General features: G+C 54.3%; 1 protein-coding gene across 3 annotated transcripts in view; it reads right to left on the reverse strand.

Annotated features, from left to right (window-relative positions):
- PPP1R13B (protein phosphatase 1 regulatory subunit 13B) overlaps nt 1-8,322 on the reverse strand; it is a 99,317-nt gene extending 90,995 nt beyond the window's left edge. Inside the window, exon 1 of one of the 3 annotated variants that reach the window (XM_043554379.1) lies at nt 8,170-8,322. Coding sequence is in view for 2 of the 3 variants with exons in the window: in XM_043554381.1 (XP_043410316.1) it covers nt 1,282-1,290 (9 nt within the window). In the remaining variant the exon portion in view is untranslated. Of the gene's footprint in view, nt 1-1,281; nt 1,513-8,169 lie in introns of those variants that run through there. The other 2 variants (XM_043554381.1, XM_043554378.1) reach the window with 2 other exon arrangements.
- Nucleotides 8,323-17,272: the final 8,950 nt, after the last annotated feature.

Raw genomic sequence — 17,272 nt, forward strand, 5'->3', positions numbered from 1 at the left:
AAAGAAGGACCTCGGGATGAACGAGGTCAAAGCTTAAGACTCTGCAAACATGTGCTGGAATCAGCTCAAAAAGGGGAGAAGAGATTATCAAGAGACAGGAAATGACTTGAAAGATCAGGGGGGGAAAAATTCTAATCTAAATGTCCTTGAGTGCAGCGGCGCAAACGAGCAGCATCCAGGCTGAAAATGCAGAGAAACGGTACTTTCCTTCAGAAATGTGATTTGCAACGTAGAAATTGTAGGTCACGACAATGATTCTGCTGTTGCTTTACTACAAATGTGTTCCTGAATTTTACCCAAAATAAAGGCACTCGGAACACCAGTACATCCAACCGGGTGCCACCAGTCCTACATTGTTTTCCTAAGTCACGGCATTTATCTCGCAAAAAAATCCAGATCAGGACAACTGTAAGTCAGCACCCGCTGCTCTTTAGACTACGGGTAAAGGAAATGGCAAATGTAGCGTCCTCTTTCTAGCAGAACGCATCCCTGAGGACAGGACAAAGGCGGCCCCGCCACCGGTGAACCTCGTTCAACCCCCAGAACACAGTGACAGCAAGGCCAGTCGAAGCAGAACGTACAAACGAGCAGGACGCGGTACAGGGGAATTCCTAAGATGGCTCTCCAAATCCATCCCCCACGTAAATTCCTAAATGCAACACGATTTCAGAATCGGGGCAGGGCTGGGGACAAATACGGGGTTCCAAGCGTGGGAACGCCACACGGAGGTGTACACGGCGCCGACTGCGAACGCGACCCCAGAAAATTTCAGGCCGGGGGGGGGGGGTCACACGGGCGCCGCGAGACCCCGAAACCGAGCGGGAGCCAAACGGCAGCCCCCCCCTCCGCCCCCCGGCCCGTCTGACCACCCGCCAGAACGGATGAAAAAACGACTGGCTCCAATTTCATCTCCCGCTTCCCCCTCCCGGGCAGCCCCCGGCTCTGGAGGGTCCGCAGGAAGGGCCGGGCCGCGGCCGAGGGGGCGCCGGCCCGGGGGAGCGGGGGATGGGGGGGGAGACCCCGCGGCGCAGGGCGGGGAAGACCGCGGCGATCCTCGCCCGGACCCCGACCCCGGCCCCAGCCCTTCCCCGCCCGGCCCGCGCTGACAGCCCGGCGCCGCCCCCACCTGCCCGCCCGGGGGGCGCCGGGGCCGGGCGCGCCCGCCAGGCCACTTCCTTCCCCGCCCGCCCGGCCTCGCGCGGGCCCCGGGGGCGGGGAGCCGCGGGAGGAAGGAGGCTTGGCCGGCCGCCCACGGAGGAAGCCGCCGCCGCCCGCACCCACCGGCATCATCGCGGCGCGGGTCCGCGGCGCCCTCGGCCGCCTGACAGGACGCTCGGCGCCGCGCCGCGCCCGCCGCTCCGGCCGCTCTCACAGGCCGCGCACCCGCCGCCGCGATCTCGGGCCCTCGGCGGCGAGGCGGCGGCTGCGGCGGGCTGCGGAGCCTGACCGGCCCTGTCGCGGCCGCGGGCGCGCTGCGTCGCTGTCCCGGGACCGGCCGCCGCCGCCTCCGCCCGACCGCCTCGCGCCGCCGGCCCTCGGGCTCTCTCCTCAGCCCCCGCAGGCCCCGCCCCCAGCGCGTCGCCCCACACGGGGCCAGCCGCCCGCTCCGATTGGCCCGGCGGGGCCAGGGGCGGGTTCGGGGGGGGGCGGGGCTCCCCGGCCCCGCCCGCCCAAACCCGCTCTCGCGGCGGCCAGGTGCGAGCGCGCCCGTGCGCGTCCGCGCTCCCGCGGGCGGGCGCGCTGCGGACGCCTAGCCGCTGCCCCGCCCCGTGTGGCGGCCTGTGGGCTCGGGGCCGCGCGTGACCGGGAGCGCAGGCTCTCCGAGACCTCTGGAATGGGAAAACCGAGGCCGGAAGAGGGCAGGGCCGGGGAGGGGCCTCCCCGCGGCGAGTCACACCAAGGCCGGGACTCGAACCTTGGGCCCCCGGCGACCGCCGAGGGGCGGGGCGCATCCTGCGGCCACGGCGCGCGCCAGCGTCTGACCGCGGCCTGACCCCGGGTTCCCGGCGCCGCGGTGGTGGTGGGGGTGCTGCAGCTGGGGGCCCGGCCGGAGGGGCGTGATGCGCCCCAAACCACCCACGTGACCCGGCCCCGCACCGATGGGGAGGGACCCGGGAACCCGCCCCGCGCCGCGGCCCCTGGGCACCTGATCGCCCGTCCGCCACCGCGTCTTCTGCAGCTGGCGGCGCCCTGCTGCAGCCGGCCTTCCTGCGCCGCACCCGCTCTCCAGCCGCGGCCTAGAAAGCCTGGGCCCACCTGGGCCAACATCCCTGCGGCTCGGAGCACCCTGGTTAGAGTCCAGGCCCCATCTCTAGGGACCCGGTCTCTTCTTACAGCCTTGTCTCCCGTGGCACCTCCCGCTGTGGCCTGAGCGCCTGAATGACGGGCACCAGGGCCATGTGTCCAGAGCCCCTCGCAGGGCACGGAACAGAGTGTAGTAAAGGCCGTCGAAAGGGCAGGCATCCGTTCGTTTGAACCCTGAGAGCACATTGTGTCTGATGTCCTCGCAGGCGGCGCTGACACTTCATGCGCGCCCTGAACATGGAGGTCTGTTTACGGCCCCAAACACCAAAGGCCATAAACCACCTTGGGTAGGGCCCAGCGTCTTGGAGACGACAGCAGGGGCTCAGGGTCCATCTGTAGCCTGTCTTGTCCACTGAGAGGCTCAGGGCCGGGGTGTGGGTCTGGGGGACAACGAGGGTGGAGGCCAGGGAGTGAGCAGCGTCCTCTTCACGGGAAGCCACCCCTGTTCTTCAGAGGCCACAGGGGTTAGTGTTTAAGAGTGCAGACTTTCCAGTTGGACAAACACTGCCTCTGCCACACCCTCACTGTATGATCCTAGCCAAGCTACATCTTCCGTATCTCAATTTGCCCATCTCTATAATGGGAGATTACAGAAATAATAGTGGCTGCCTCATGGGATTTGGAGAGGTTCAGACATGACGTATACAAAGTTCCCGGCACAGTTTGTGGTACATGGTAGGTGCTCCGTAAATAGTCTCCTGTAGTAACGCTGTCATTAGCAAGCAGGCTTAGTGTGCCTACGTCCCTGGGAGCAGAGTCACCCAGGACGTTTCAAACGTATGCACACGGGCAGCACTGGCTCGTGTCACATCTCTTCTGGGAGCAGGGTTCGGAGAGAAGACGAAGCTGTGGGTAATGGGAGGAAGAAGTCAGAGACCCTGGGTCTCATTCCTGCTCTGCTTCTGGCTCCCTGTGTGGCCGAGGCAACACACGCCCCTTCTCTGGGTCTCTGTTTCTCTGTGCGTAACCAGAGAGGAGTTAGATGCTGTGATTTCTGGTGGCCTTCCTGCTCTGACATGCTGATGTTCCTTACCCATGTGGGTGGGCGCTGGCCCACTAAGCCAAGCAAAGGAGAGGCTTTGCCGGGGCACTGCAGAGTTGGGACACCTGCCTTGAGGTGGTCAAAATGAGCCCACTCTTCTGAAAAGGAAAGCCTAGCCACCGGACCCTTGGGTACAGACAGCTGCAGCTGCCCTGCACTCACACCAAGGCCCCGTCTATCCTCCAGGCAGACGTGTATCTGAAGCCAGGCTGGTTAGTGCCCCCCGCCTCGACAGGCTCCTTAGCTGGTTCTCCTCCCCACCCCGCTGCGGCCGCCATGCATCAGGCTCTACCACTGGCCATCCAGACCAAGTGTGTTTATAATTGGCCTCCCTGCTCTAACCTCCTCCAAGCCCAAATCATCCCACACACAGACAGAACTAGGTCACATATACACACGCCCGCCCTGCAAAGCTCTCCTGTGTCTGCTCATCACCCAGACTAAAGTTCACAAAAGGTTCTTCAGGAACCACTGTTGATGGTGAGATATAGACTTTAGTATATCGTAAGATGTGCAGGGGGCGCCTGGGTGGCTCAGTCGGTTGAGTGTCTGACTCTTGATTCCAGCCTAAGTCATGATCTCGTGGTTGTGAGATCCAGCCCTGCATCAGACTCCCAGAGGGTGGAGCCTGCTTGGGACTCTCTCTCTCCCTCTCTGCCCCTCCCCCACTTACGAGTGCTCGGCTCACATGCATTCTCTCTCTCTCAAAATAAGTAAATAAACATTAAAAAAAAACAAAACAATAATGGGGCACCTGGTTGGCTCATCAGTGAGGCGTCCAACTTCAGCTCATGATCTCATGGTTCATGAGTTCGAGCCCCGCATCGGGTGAGCTCAAGCCCTGCTTTGGGCTCTGTCAGGGCAGAGCCTGCATGGGATTCTCTCTCTCTACCCCCCTCCCTCTCTCTCTCTCATCCTCTCTGTCCCTCACTCACTCGCACCATCTCTCAAAAATAAAAAAGTTACACATTTAAAAAAATAAAATAAAAGCTATGCAGATCGTTCAGAGATACATACTAGCATATGTAAGAGGTCCAGAATTTGTTTGAAAACGACCAAAAGGGGGACAGCAAGACAGGGAGGGGTGGTGAGGCATACACAGCAAATTCTTGATAAGTGATGAATATGGGTGGTGGGCACAGGGGGTGCGTTGTATTTTTCTCTCCACTTTGTATGTCTGAAATGTTACATATCAAAAATGATTAAATGCTCTTCAAAGAAAACACAAAGGCCTTTCAGGGAGAAAATCAGCATGGATTCATATTTGCACCAAGGATTCCTGAAAGATGCACAGAACATTCATGAACTAGTGGCTGTGGGTGGGAACGGTCGCTTCACAGTGGACAGAAATCTGAGTGAGACTTTTCACTATTACTTTTGAAAAATGAACTTTATTTTTTCAAACCGTTTTAGATTGACAGAAAAACTCCAAGGAAAAATAAAGAGTTCTCACAGGCTCCCTCCCATCCCAGTTTCTCCTATTATTAACATCTTACGTGAGCACGGCACGTTAAACTAGTGAACCTATGTCGATACACGAGCATTAACTAGAGGCCATACCTTACTCAGATTTCCTTAGTGTTGCCCAAGGTCCTCCATTCCAGGACCCCATCTAAGACACCACATCACATTTAAGATATCATGTCTCCTTATGCTCCTCTGGGCTGTGACAATTTTCCAGTTCCCTTGTATTTTTATGACCTTGAAAGTGTTGAGGAGTATAGGTTGGGTGGGTTTTTTGAATATTATTTTTATTTTATTTTCTTAAGTAGGCTCCACACCCAACATGGGGCTCAAACTCATGACCCCAAGATCAAGAGTCACACACTCCACTGACTGAGCCAGCCAACACCCCCGGGTTAGGTGTTTTGTAGAATGTTCCTCACTTGAGATTTACCTGATGTTTTCCTTATAATCGGACTGAGGTTCTGGGATTTTTTGGAGGAAGACCACACAGGTGAAGTACCATTTTCATCACATCCTACCAAGGGCACAAACTATCAATATGACGTATCACTGTTGATGTTGCCCTTGATCCTCTGGTCATTATTGCTTTTTATATTTGATTTCTGAACCAGATGAAATATTACAATTTAAAATTAAAATATAAAAAGCTTAAGACCTATATTCATTTGCTAGGGCTGCCAAAACAAAAGATGACAGAACAGGGGGCTTAAACAACAGAAACTGACCGTCCTGGGGGCTGAAAGTCCCAGAAGAAGGTGTGTGCAGGGCTGGGTCTTCCGAGGTCTTCTGAGGTCTTGATCCTTGGCTTACAGATGGCCATTCCCTTGCTGGGAATGTTCTCATTGTACGTGCAGCCCTGGTGGCTTTCCCCCTGTGTAAGGACACCCATCATATTGGATGAGGGCCCACCCATATAACCTCTCTTTAACCTTGATTCCCTCTTTAAAGACCCTATCTCCAAATAGTCACATCTGGAGGTTATAGAAGGGTTAGGACTTCAACATATGAATCCTGGGGGGCAGGGGCACAATTCAGTCCATAACAAGATGCCCTCAGAGCATAGCCACAATCTACTTTTCCAACTTAATCTCCCGTGTCCCTAGCATTCCACAGCTAGAACTTTTTTTTTTTAAGTTTATTTATTTTGAGAGAGAGAGAGCACATGCATGCATGCACACATGGGGAAGAGGCGGGGTGGGGGGAGAGAGAGAGAGAGACAGAGAGAGAGAGAGAGAGAGAGACAGAGAGAGAATCCCAAGCAGGCTCCACACTGTCAGCCCCGAGCCCAATGGAGCGCTCAGACTCACCAACCGTGAAATCATGACCTGAGCCAAAGTTGGATGCTTAACGGACCGAGCCACCAAGGCGCCCCTCCACATCTCGATCTTATACACCAGCTGTCCCAAACCCTAGCCTTCCCTCCTCCAAGTCCTCGTTCATCCACCTTCCTGTGGCCACAAAAGCACTGTCAATTTCCTCAAGAAGTGGTACCTGTTCTTGTCACAATTCAAACCCTTCCTCTTCTTCAAGGTTTCCCCAGATCCCCCCAGGAGAACTCCTTCTCCCAAACTGCTCAGTCCTGGGTCACCTGTCACAACGTGCCACCTTAGAGCTGGCGACATACCTGTTCAGCCCAGGGGTCCGTTCCCTCAGGCAACAAGTGTCGCCTGGGTTTCCCCTGGGTGCCCAGCGCTGGTCCAGGCTGTAGTGACAGAACCTGAGCAAGACAGACATGGTCCCTATACTCATGGAGCTTATATTCTGGTCAGGGGAGAAGATGATAAACAAGAACACGAAATAACTTCCAACACTGGTTAAGTGTATTAAAAAAATAAAAAAACAATAAAGCCAGATAATGTGACAGAGGTCACTGCTTTTTCCAGAAGAAGGTGACATTTGAGTTGGGAGCAAAATACCGAGGAGCTAGCCTGGCAGGACTCCTCAGGGAGACTGTGCGAAGGAAGAGAAAAAGCAGGTGAGAAGGGGATGAACTGACAGCAACTCTGGGGGCAGCACTGGGGGCTCAAGGGAGGAGCCGGAGGGAGAGCGAAGGGAGGTAAGATCGAGTCTGGGTTTGGGAGCCATGAGGAGCCTGGATTTTATCTTGGCACTTTTCCAGGGGAGGAGAGGGGCCTGGTTTCTGCTTTCCCAGGCCCGGTGGGCACCACGGGGAGGATGGCAGGGGTGGAGAAGGGAAGCCCCTTAGGAGGACTGAGGAAGAAGGCGGATGCGGAGAAGGGGACTCCTTTCCGTTGTGCTTGAAGGGGGGTTCTTAGGAGAGACGGAAAGAAAGGCCCTGGGATGGCCCCCGAGACTTCCAACCAGTGCTGGGGATCAGCCCGCCTGGTGCCCACAGAGCCCACTGCAGGCCTGGGGAGCTGGCACTGGTAGGTCCAGGGCTGTGTCCTGTTTTGCCATGCTGTCCCTGGGGAGGGCCACCCTCCCTCTTCACTTCAGGACCCCCTCCCTCTGTCCAGCCCCCCCCCACCCCCCCCCACCTTGCCATCTACTCAGCACTCCAGCCAGACATTGGGCATGACCTAGGCCTCTCCCCCTCTCTGCCAGCCACCCCTGTTTCCCACTGCACCCTAACCTGAGCCACCCCCGCTGATTGAGTCCCCCTAAGGCCAGAAGGGTGTTTCCAAAGTGTAAATCACACCTGGCCACTTCCCCAGCGGCTCCCCACAGCCCTCAGGGTTCCCCACACCCAGCAAAGGGTAATGAACCGCCCCCCCCCAGGGGCTCAGGAGCTCCTGCTCCCCAGCCCGTCCACCTTCGCGTCCACCTCCCCCCACCTCCACCCATCCCCAGGCCAACTCCTACCCCAGCCACTCCGCCCTAGAGGTGGCCAGCGTGCCCCCAGCCCCCTGCCCCACAGTGTGGAGGTGGGGACAGTGGGGAGGGGGCTCCACCCCCACAGTTCCCGGGAGAACCCTTGTTAGCTGTGAATCAGTCGTGGTTCCGTTCGCTCATGTGGCGCATGAAAGGGTATTTTTGTCGTCAAGGTTAGAAAAGACCACCGCCAGCGATCTGTGTGTTTTTCGTGCTTCGCTGGGCTGTCGGGGGGGTGTCCCCTCCGCGTGCGGCCCCCACCCCGCCGGCACAGGGCAGAGCGGGCGCCACTCTGCGGGTGGCGCGTGGCCCGTCGCGCGCACCGAGGGAAATGCGCCCGGCCGCCGGGCACCGCGCCCGGCCGCTACCACGCGCGGGGGCCTCAGGCGGGGTCTGGGGAGCGGGGGAGCGGAGCCCACTCCGCCGCCGCCGGGGCCGAACGGCCGGGTCACTCACTGCCTTGGGGTGCGGCCTGCCGGTGGCGGGACACAGCAAACGCTCAGCACACGGTAGCTTCCACTCACCCTGCGGTGGACCCCGTGAGGCAGGTGCTCTCTGAAGCCCAGAGAGGTTTCGCCACTTGCCCAGGGCCACGGAGCGGGGACCTAAGGTGGCTGGGACTGCAACAGCTCCCGCCGGTGCCGAAGCGCCCGCCGCAGCGCCCCGGGCGCCGCAGACCCCACCCCTCCCCGCCGCGCCGCAGTCTCCGCCCCTCCCCTCCGCGCCGCACCTCCGCTCCTCCCCGCCGCAGGCTCCGCCCCCAAGTGGGCGGGGCGCCCCAGAGAGCCCGGCTTCCCCGCGGTTCCGCCAGGTGCTTGCACGCGCGCGCACCCTCACGTACGCACGCATGCATGCACACGCTCACAAGCCCTTCGTCCTGGTCTGAGGCCTCAGCCGCATTCTCCCCTCCACCTGGGATTCACCTCGGGCCTCCGTGGGCAAGAGAGAGGGCTGGGCTGGGCTGGGACGCTCGTTGACTCGCTCCTTGATTCATTGGCTTCTGATCTTTATTGTGTCCCCCCTCAGTGCTAGAATTGAGGCTACGAGGTCGCACTCCCTGCCCGCAGGGAACTTGTTAGAGGTCTGGCCATAAACGCAGTTTAGCCGCAGGTCTTTTGTTCTTCCCCAAGCCTCCTACCCTAGCCATGCCCTTCCCCCACTCCGTTGCAATGTTTTTTTCCGAACATCTTTCCACTGGCTGCATCACCTCCCGCCGAGCCGCTCAGGGTCCCCTCAACAGCCCCCCCTCCCCGTGCTCTCCTACATTTCAGGTGCTTCCAGTTTCCACCATTATTCATGATGCTGTCACATCAGTCAGGGTCCCATGGGAAAACAGATGGCTTCCGCAAATTAGGGAAATTCCAGGAGGGTTATTTACAAAGGGAGGTTGCTTACGGAAGTGGGGGCAGTAAGGGAGCCGCAGGGAGAGTGCAGGACTCCAGGGCCAGCTCAGGGAGACCGTTACCACCCCCAGGGCTGCAGGATGGAAGAGGAGGTCACCAGCAAAAGAGGCACCAAGGGGAGGCCTGACCTTGAGAGCAACTGATACAGCCTGTCCAAGGCCCCCCACCGGGAGGAGCTGGGATCTGTCCCCTGATCTCCTATCAGGGCACTTTACTGGGCAAACCCACTGGATTTGGAGGGACGGTGGGTGCAGTTCATGGAGGTGAGCTTCCTCAGGCAGAGAGCCAAGACTGAAACCCAGTTTTTACTTTAAATCCTGTATTCTGCACGCACTTTGCATTGCTTTGTGAGCTTAGAATCCATTTTGCAATAAAGAAGGTAAGAAAATATGCTTTCACCTAGTACCTATGAGCTTGGACTGTGGCACTAGACCACCTGCAACTTAGTTCCGGCTGTGTAACTTTGGCCAAGTTATGCAACTTTTCTGTGCCTCCCCTTTGCCCATCTGTAAAATGGGAATAATAATAGGGTCTCCCACAAGGATGCTTGCCTGGATCACATGAAATGATCGATGTGGCACACGGGGAATGCCCCACAGGCATTTGCTGATACCCTGTACTGGGTGAGCCATTGTTGCCGGGCAAGGAGGGTCCCGGATCCCCGGACAAGCCAACGTCCTCCTCCTCGCTGATCTGCAACCTTAGGCGCCCAGGCGTGCCAGCCTGAGCTCGAAATGCCCACAGCCGAAAGATCAGCTGCGTAGCCGTGCTGCTACTCTCTCACTCGCCCACCTCAGCCTCCTCCACACAGACACGAACACAAGCTAGAACAGGGTGATCTGTCCTTTTTGCCAGCCCCAAAGACGGCAGCTGGCAGTGGGCTAGGCTCTCTTGGCATGCGGAGACCATGTGACTGACTAGTGTGATTTGTAGTGGGGTGCCCGAGATGGTCATGGACAAGTTCAGGAAGCTCCTGCACGTGAACAAGGACGACACCGGACATGCCTCCCTGTGACCCAGACGGGAAATTGCCCACCTGTTAGCCTGCCTGGCTGAGCAAGGAGGGAGGTTCAGCTGAATGAGGTGTAAAGAACATGTCAAGGCCACGCAGGAGCCTTGCTGGAGAATAATACTGCTCTTGAAAGATGGGTCTGGCTGGGCCATGAGGGGAGTGAGCGTGCACACACACACACGCACGCACGCACGGGTACAGGTTACAGCGCCTCACTCGCTTCTTGTCACCTCCCAAACGGGCTTCCAATGCTCTTTACATGGAGACAGAAAGACCTGATTCAAATTCCAAATCAAAGCCCAAAAGTGCAAAACTCGGGATAAAATGGGACAAAACGCCTAGCTTTCTTTATGTTTCGAGTTACAGCTGAGCCTTGAACAACGCAGGGGTTAGGGGCCCTCAGGCAGTCGATAATCTGCATGTAACTTTTGACTCCCCCAAAACTCAAGTGCAAATAGCCCACTGTTGACTGGAAGCCTTACCAATGACATGAAACATCGATTAACTCGTATTTTGTATGTTGTATGTCTTATATACTATATTCTTGTAATAAGGTAAACTAGAGGAAAAATACTTTAAGAAAATCAAAAGGCAAGAGAAGATACATTTACAGTACTGTACTGTATCTGTCAAAAAAATCTGTGTATAAGTGGACCCATGTAATTCAAACCTGTGTTGTTCAAAGATCAACCGTAATTCTTATTCTTACTAAAATAATCTATGGGCTTGATTCTTTTTACAATATTTTTTTAATGCTTATTTTTAGTTTTGAGAGAGAGGGAGGGACAGAGCACAAGCAGGGGAGGGGCAGAGAGAGAGGGAGACACAGAATCCGAAGCAGGCTCCAGGCTCTGAGCTGTCAGCACAGAGCCTGACTCGGGGCTTGAACCCAAGAACCGTGAGATCATGACCTGAGCCGAAGTCAGACCTTTAGCCGAGGGAGCCACCCAAGTGCCCCTCATTGACTTGATTCTTAACCACACAAATAGTATGCAAAGACTTTGATGTAAAACAGCAGGCCCAGGCCCATCTATGAGTCATGTGCCCCAGGGACAATGCTTTCAACTCTTCTATAGTTTGTGTGTATATGTGTTATCTTCGTATTTGTAAATATCATGCTGTTGTTCCTTGATTTTTCAATTCTCAATATTATTGACTGGCTTCCTACTCTGATGGATGAGAATTTAGCAAGCTTACTCTCCTGGGCAAATTTTCCCATTGTGTTCATGTTTTGAAGTCATCGGGGGCAAGTAATACAACAATTTAAAAAAAGAGCCTTGGGGCACTTTCTCTCAAAAATAAATAAACATCGGGCGCCTGGGTGGCGCAGTCGGTTAAGCGTCCGACTTCAGCCAGGTCACGATCTCGCGGTCCGTGAGTTCGAGCCCCGCGTCGGGCTCTGGGCTGATGGCTCAGAGCCTGGAGCCTGTTTCCGATTCTGTGTCTCCCTCTCTCTCTGCCCCTCCCTCGTTCATGCTCTGTCTCTCTCTGTCCCAAAAATAAATAAACGTTGAAAAAAAATTAAAAAATAAATAAATAAATAAACATAAAAAAAAAAAGAGGCTTAACAGGAATTTCTTTGATCCCAGCCTTAGCAACATTTTTTTTTTCAGGTATGTCTTCTCAGTCAAGAGAAATAAAAGCAAAAATAAAAGATTAGGACTACACCAACTACAAAGCTTCTGCCCAGCAAAGGAAACCATCTACGAACAGAAAGACAGCCTACAGAATGGGGGAAGATATTTACAAATCACATATCTCATAATGGGTTGATTTCCCAAATATATAGAAGAACTTCTATAACTCAGCACCAAACCAAACAAACAATCCAGTTAAAACATGGGCAGAGGCTCTGAATAGACATTTTCCAAAGAAGACGTCCAGATGGCCAATAGACACACGAAAAGACGCTCCACCTCACTCATCATCAGGAAGTGCAAATCAAAACCACAACGAGGTATCACCTCACACCTGTCAGAACGCTGTTCTCAAAAACACAAGAAACAGTAAGTGTCAGCAAGGATGTGGAGAAAAGGGAGCCCTCGTGCACTATTGGTGGGATGTAAATTGGTGCAGCCACTGTGGAAGACAGTATGGAGGTTCCTCAAAAAACCAAACATACAACTACCATATGGTCCAATAATTCTACCATTGGGTATTTACCCAAAGGAAAGGAAAACACTAATTTGAAAAGATACGTGCGTCCCTATGTTTACTGCAGCGTCATCTACAATAGCCAAGATGTGGAAGCGGCCCAAGTGTTCACTGACAAATGGACGGATAGAGAAGATGTGGTGTAGACACACATACACACAATGGAATGCTACTCAGCCATAAAAAAGGGTGGGATCTGGCATTTGTGACGTCACGGACGAACCTAGAGTGTATTATGCTAAGCGAAGTAAGTCTAGAAAGACAAATACCATATCATCTCACACGTGGAATATGAAAGTACAAAACAAATGAAAAAGAGGGCCTTAGGGATATGTGAAGGCATTGGGAAATATGGGAGTCGGAAAACACCATAGAAAAGCCTTCCCTTAGGCAGGAATGGTGTCGTGCAGGACCCCTCTGTCCACTCCACGTGCAGTCTGTCTAGGGAAAGTGCGGGTGCACCTGCGGAAACTGCAGAGATGTTCCCTTGTATTAAAACATTTTGTTACAGGGGCGCCCGGGGGGCTCAGTCGGTAGAGCATCTGACTTTGACTCAGGTCATGATCTCACAGTTCGTGGGTTTGAGCCCCGTGTGCTGACAGCCTGGAGCCTGCTTTGGATCCTGTGTCCCCCTCTCTCTCTGCCCCTCACTCGCTCATGCTCTGTCTCTGTTTCTCAAAAATGAATAAATGTTAAAAAAAAATTTTTTTTAAGTCTAAAAAAAATAATAAAAAATAAAGTATTTCGTTACAGGGGCTCCTGGGTGGCTTAGTCGGTTGAAGCGTCTGACTCGATTTTGTCTCAGGTCATGATCTCACGGTTTGTGAGTTCAAGCCCCGCGTTGGCTTTAGCACTGACAGTGCGGAGCCTGCTTGAGATTCTCTCCCTCTCTCTCTCCCCCTCCGCCGCTCTCTCTGTCTCTGTCTCTCTGTCTAAATAAATAAATAAACTTAAAAGAAAAAGAATTTAAAAAAATGTCATTCCAAAAAGCAAAGTGTTCAATATATACCAATTCCAGTCATTCATAATCTGTCCTTTTAATGCTTTCATGAAGAGAAAATAGTGAAGCCAAGAGTCTCACCTTCAAACCTGGTGAGAGACGATGTCGTAATATTCAAAGACAGCTAGACATCTGCTAGCTCTAAACATTATCTGACCCAGTTGTAAAACAAGGGAATGTTTGTAATATGTTACTCAAAAAATAAAATTAGAAAAGTAAATAACTTGCAGATGCTGTTAAATAAATAAATAAGGGGCGCCTGGGTGGCGCAGTCGGTTGAGCGTCCGACTTCGGCTCAGGTCACGATCTCGCGGTCCGTGAGTTCTAGCCCCGCGTCGGGCTCTGGGCTGACAGCTCAGAGCCTGGAGCCTGCTTCGGATTCTGTGTCTCCCTCTCTCTGACCCTCCCCTGTTCATGCTCTGTCTCTCTCTGTCTCAAAAAATAAATAAACGTTAAAAATAAATAAATAAATAAATAAATGAAAATTTTAAAAATCCACTTTGTTTTTCATTCTATAAAGAAAGCTACCATTAGATTATATTTTTGTCGTTGAGGAAACGGATCTCTTTTATATATTTATTTGTTAACTTTTATTTATTGGGGCGCCTAAGTGGCTCAGTCGGTTGAGCATTTGACTTCAGCGTAGGTCATGATTTTGTGGTTTGTGAGTTCGAGCCCCACATCAGGCTCACTGCTGTCAGCAAAGAGCCCGCTCGGGATCCCCTGTCTCCCTCTCTCTCCTCCTACCCACCCCCCCACTCAAAAATAAACATTTCCAAAAAAATAAAGTTTTTAAAATTAATTTATTTACATAATCTCTACACCCACCCAATGTGGGTCTCAAACGCACAATCCCAGGATCAAGAGTCCCATGCTCTTTTTTTTTTTTTTTACATTTATTTATTTTTGAGAGACAGAGTGAGACAGAGGGCGAGCGGGGTAGGGGCAGACAGAGAGGGAGACAGAATCCGAAGCAGGCTCCACTCTCTGAGCAAGCGTTCAGCACAGAGCCCGACGTGCGGACCGAACCCACAAACCGTGAGATCGTGACCTGAGCCGAAGTCAGATGCCCAACCGACTGAGCCACCCAGGCGCCCCCAAGATGTTCACTTCTAAAAGACACCAGTTTTGGGGCGCCTGGGTGGCTCGGTCGGTTGGGCATCTGACTTCGGCTCAGGTCACGATCTCATGGTTCACGGGTTTGAGCCCCGCGTCGGGCTCTGTGCTGAACGCTTGCTCAGAGCCTGGAACCTGCTTCGGATTCTGTGTCTCCCTCTCTGTCTGCCCCTACCCCGCTCACACTCATTGTCTCTGTCTCTCAAAAATAAATAAACATGAACAAAACATTTAGAAGTGAACTGCTTCAAGGGTCAGCGTCTCCAAGAAGGAAGCAGAACCCTAAAAGCTAAGGCTGCAAAGGAAGGCCCAGCTGAGGTTCTAGGTGCGAATGCCAGAGGGGAAATGACCCCGGTAGTCCCGTTTTTAGTGTCATTTTTGTTTTCGATAGGGTTCTGGGCACAAAATCCCAAGATGCAAAGCACAAATCTATTAAAGGACTTCCATTCAGAACATATAAAGAACGCTTATAACTCAATAACGAGACAAACAGCCCGAGAAAAAAATTAGCAAGACATGTGAAGAGACACTTCAGCAGAGACACGGCTGCCATGTAGGCACGTGACGAGGTCCTCGTCATCAGTGAGACAGCGTCACACACACACACCCGCCACAAAGGCTAAACTGGGCGAGGCCGGCAATGTCAAGTGCTGGTGAGGAGGCCAAGCCCCCAGAGCCCTCGGACGCCGCTGGTGGGAGCGCAGGGTGGTTCGGCCCCTTTGAAGCCAGGCCGGTACTTTCTTTGGAAAGTTGATGTCCGTACACATGCACCTACGCACCCCCCCACACAACTCCCCACACTCACCCCCACACACACTCACACACACTCACCCCCCCATACTTACCCCCCACACACTCACACACACTCACCCCACACACACTCACACACACTCACCCACACACTCACACACACTCACCCCCACACACACTCACGCACTCACCACCACACACTCACCCCCCCACACACACACACACTCACCCCCCCACACACTCACACACACTCACCCCCCACACTCACACACACTCACCCCCCGCACACTCACACACACTCACCCCCCCCCGCACACTCACTCACACACACTCACCCCCCCACACACTCACCCCCCGCACACTCACTCACACACACTCACCCCCCCACACTCACACACACTCACCCCCCACACACTCACACACACTCACCCCCCCACACACTCACCCCCCCACACTCACACACTCACCCCCCCGCACTCACACACACTCACCCCCCCACACACTCACACACACTCACCCCCCCCCACACTCACACACACTCACCCCCCCACACACACTCACCCCCCCCACACTCACACACTCACCCCCCCACACACTCACACACACTCACCCCCACACACTCACACACTCACCCCCCCACTCACACACACTCACCCACACACACACTCACACACTCACCCCCACACACTCACACACACTCACCCCCCCCACACACTCACCCCCCCACTCACACACACTCACCCCCCCCAAACTCACACACACTCACCCCCCACACTCACACACCCCCCCCACACACTCACATACACTCACCCCCCCACACTCACACACACTCACCCCCACACACACTCACACACACTCACCCCCCACACTCACACACACTCACCCCCCCACACACTCACCCCCCCACACTCACACACACTCACCCCCCCCCACACTCACACACACCCCCCACACACTCACACACACTCACCCCCACACACTCACCCCCCACACTCACACACACTCACCCCCCCACACTCACACACACTCACCCCCACACACACTCACACACACTCACCCCCCCACACTCACACACACTCACCCCCACACACTCACACACACTCACCCCCACACACACTCACCCCCACACACACTCACACACACTCACCCCCCACACACTCACACACACTCACCCCCACACACACTCACACACACTCACCCCCCACACACTCACACACACTCACCCCCCCACACACTCACCCCCCCACACTCACACACACTCACCCCCACACACTCACACACACTCACCCCCACACACACACTCACACACACTCACCCCCACACACTCACACACACTCACCCCCCCACACACACTCACACACACGAGAACCAGTCCCAGTCATTTACGCCTGAGCAATGAAAATACAAGTTCGTGCAAGAACCTGCGTGTGAATATTCATAGCAACTCAAGTCACGAGAACCCCAAAGTCGAAATAACCCAACCTCCCTTCACGTGGAGAGTGTGGTAGATGACACAAGGGAGTAGGGCTGCAGCAATAAAAGGGAACCAAGTGACAGAGCGAAAAGGATGCATCTAGAAACAGCGTTATGCTAAGGGAGGGAGGCGGACGGGAAACATTACTCACCGCGTGCTTCCATTCATAGCACGTTCTGGAATGTCATAGGGACAGAAATATCAGAGGAACAGAAACGAGATCGGTAGCTGCCGGGAGAGGAGGGGAAGCTGACGGCAGTGAGGTGGGAGGGATTCTCGGGGTGCGAGCTATTCCGTACTGTGCCTACACGGCTACCCACGTTTTCCCAAACCCATCAAACCATACATTCTAAAGGAAAACGTTCATCGTATATAAATTATGCCTCAGTAGCCCCCACTCTTAAAACCGTTCCCTAGATTTGGGGCAGTCCGCGTCTTGGCCTCCTTTCTCCGTAAGCCCTAGTATTTTTCACGGACGTGTTTACAGGGAGCCGGATGGCAAAGGAGCACATAGATTTAATTACAGCAAAGCTATCTCAGTTACGATTACATTTTCTTCCCTCTGTAAGTTTTTTTGTTCTTCTGGGAGTCACTATGTCTCAGTCTGGACGGGTTTCTCTCAAGTCTGCTGCGCAGCTGTTGTCCTGGGACTTGTCCCTGCCCCTCTCTGCACAGAATCTGTGCCCTAAACCCTTTATCTTCCTCTTTTCGGAGCACA

Source organism: Prionailurus bengalensis, chromosome B3 (genome assembly GCF_016509475.1).
Source record: "Prionailurus bengalensis isolate Pbe53 chromosome B3, Fcat_Pben_1.1_paternal_pri, whole genome shotgun sequence".
Lineage (NCBI taxonomy): Eukaryota > Metazoa > Chordata > Mammalia > Carnivora > Felidae > Prionailurus > Prionailurus bengalensis.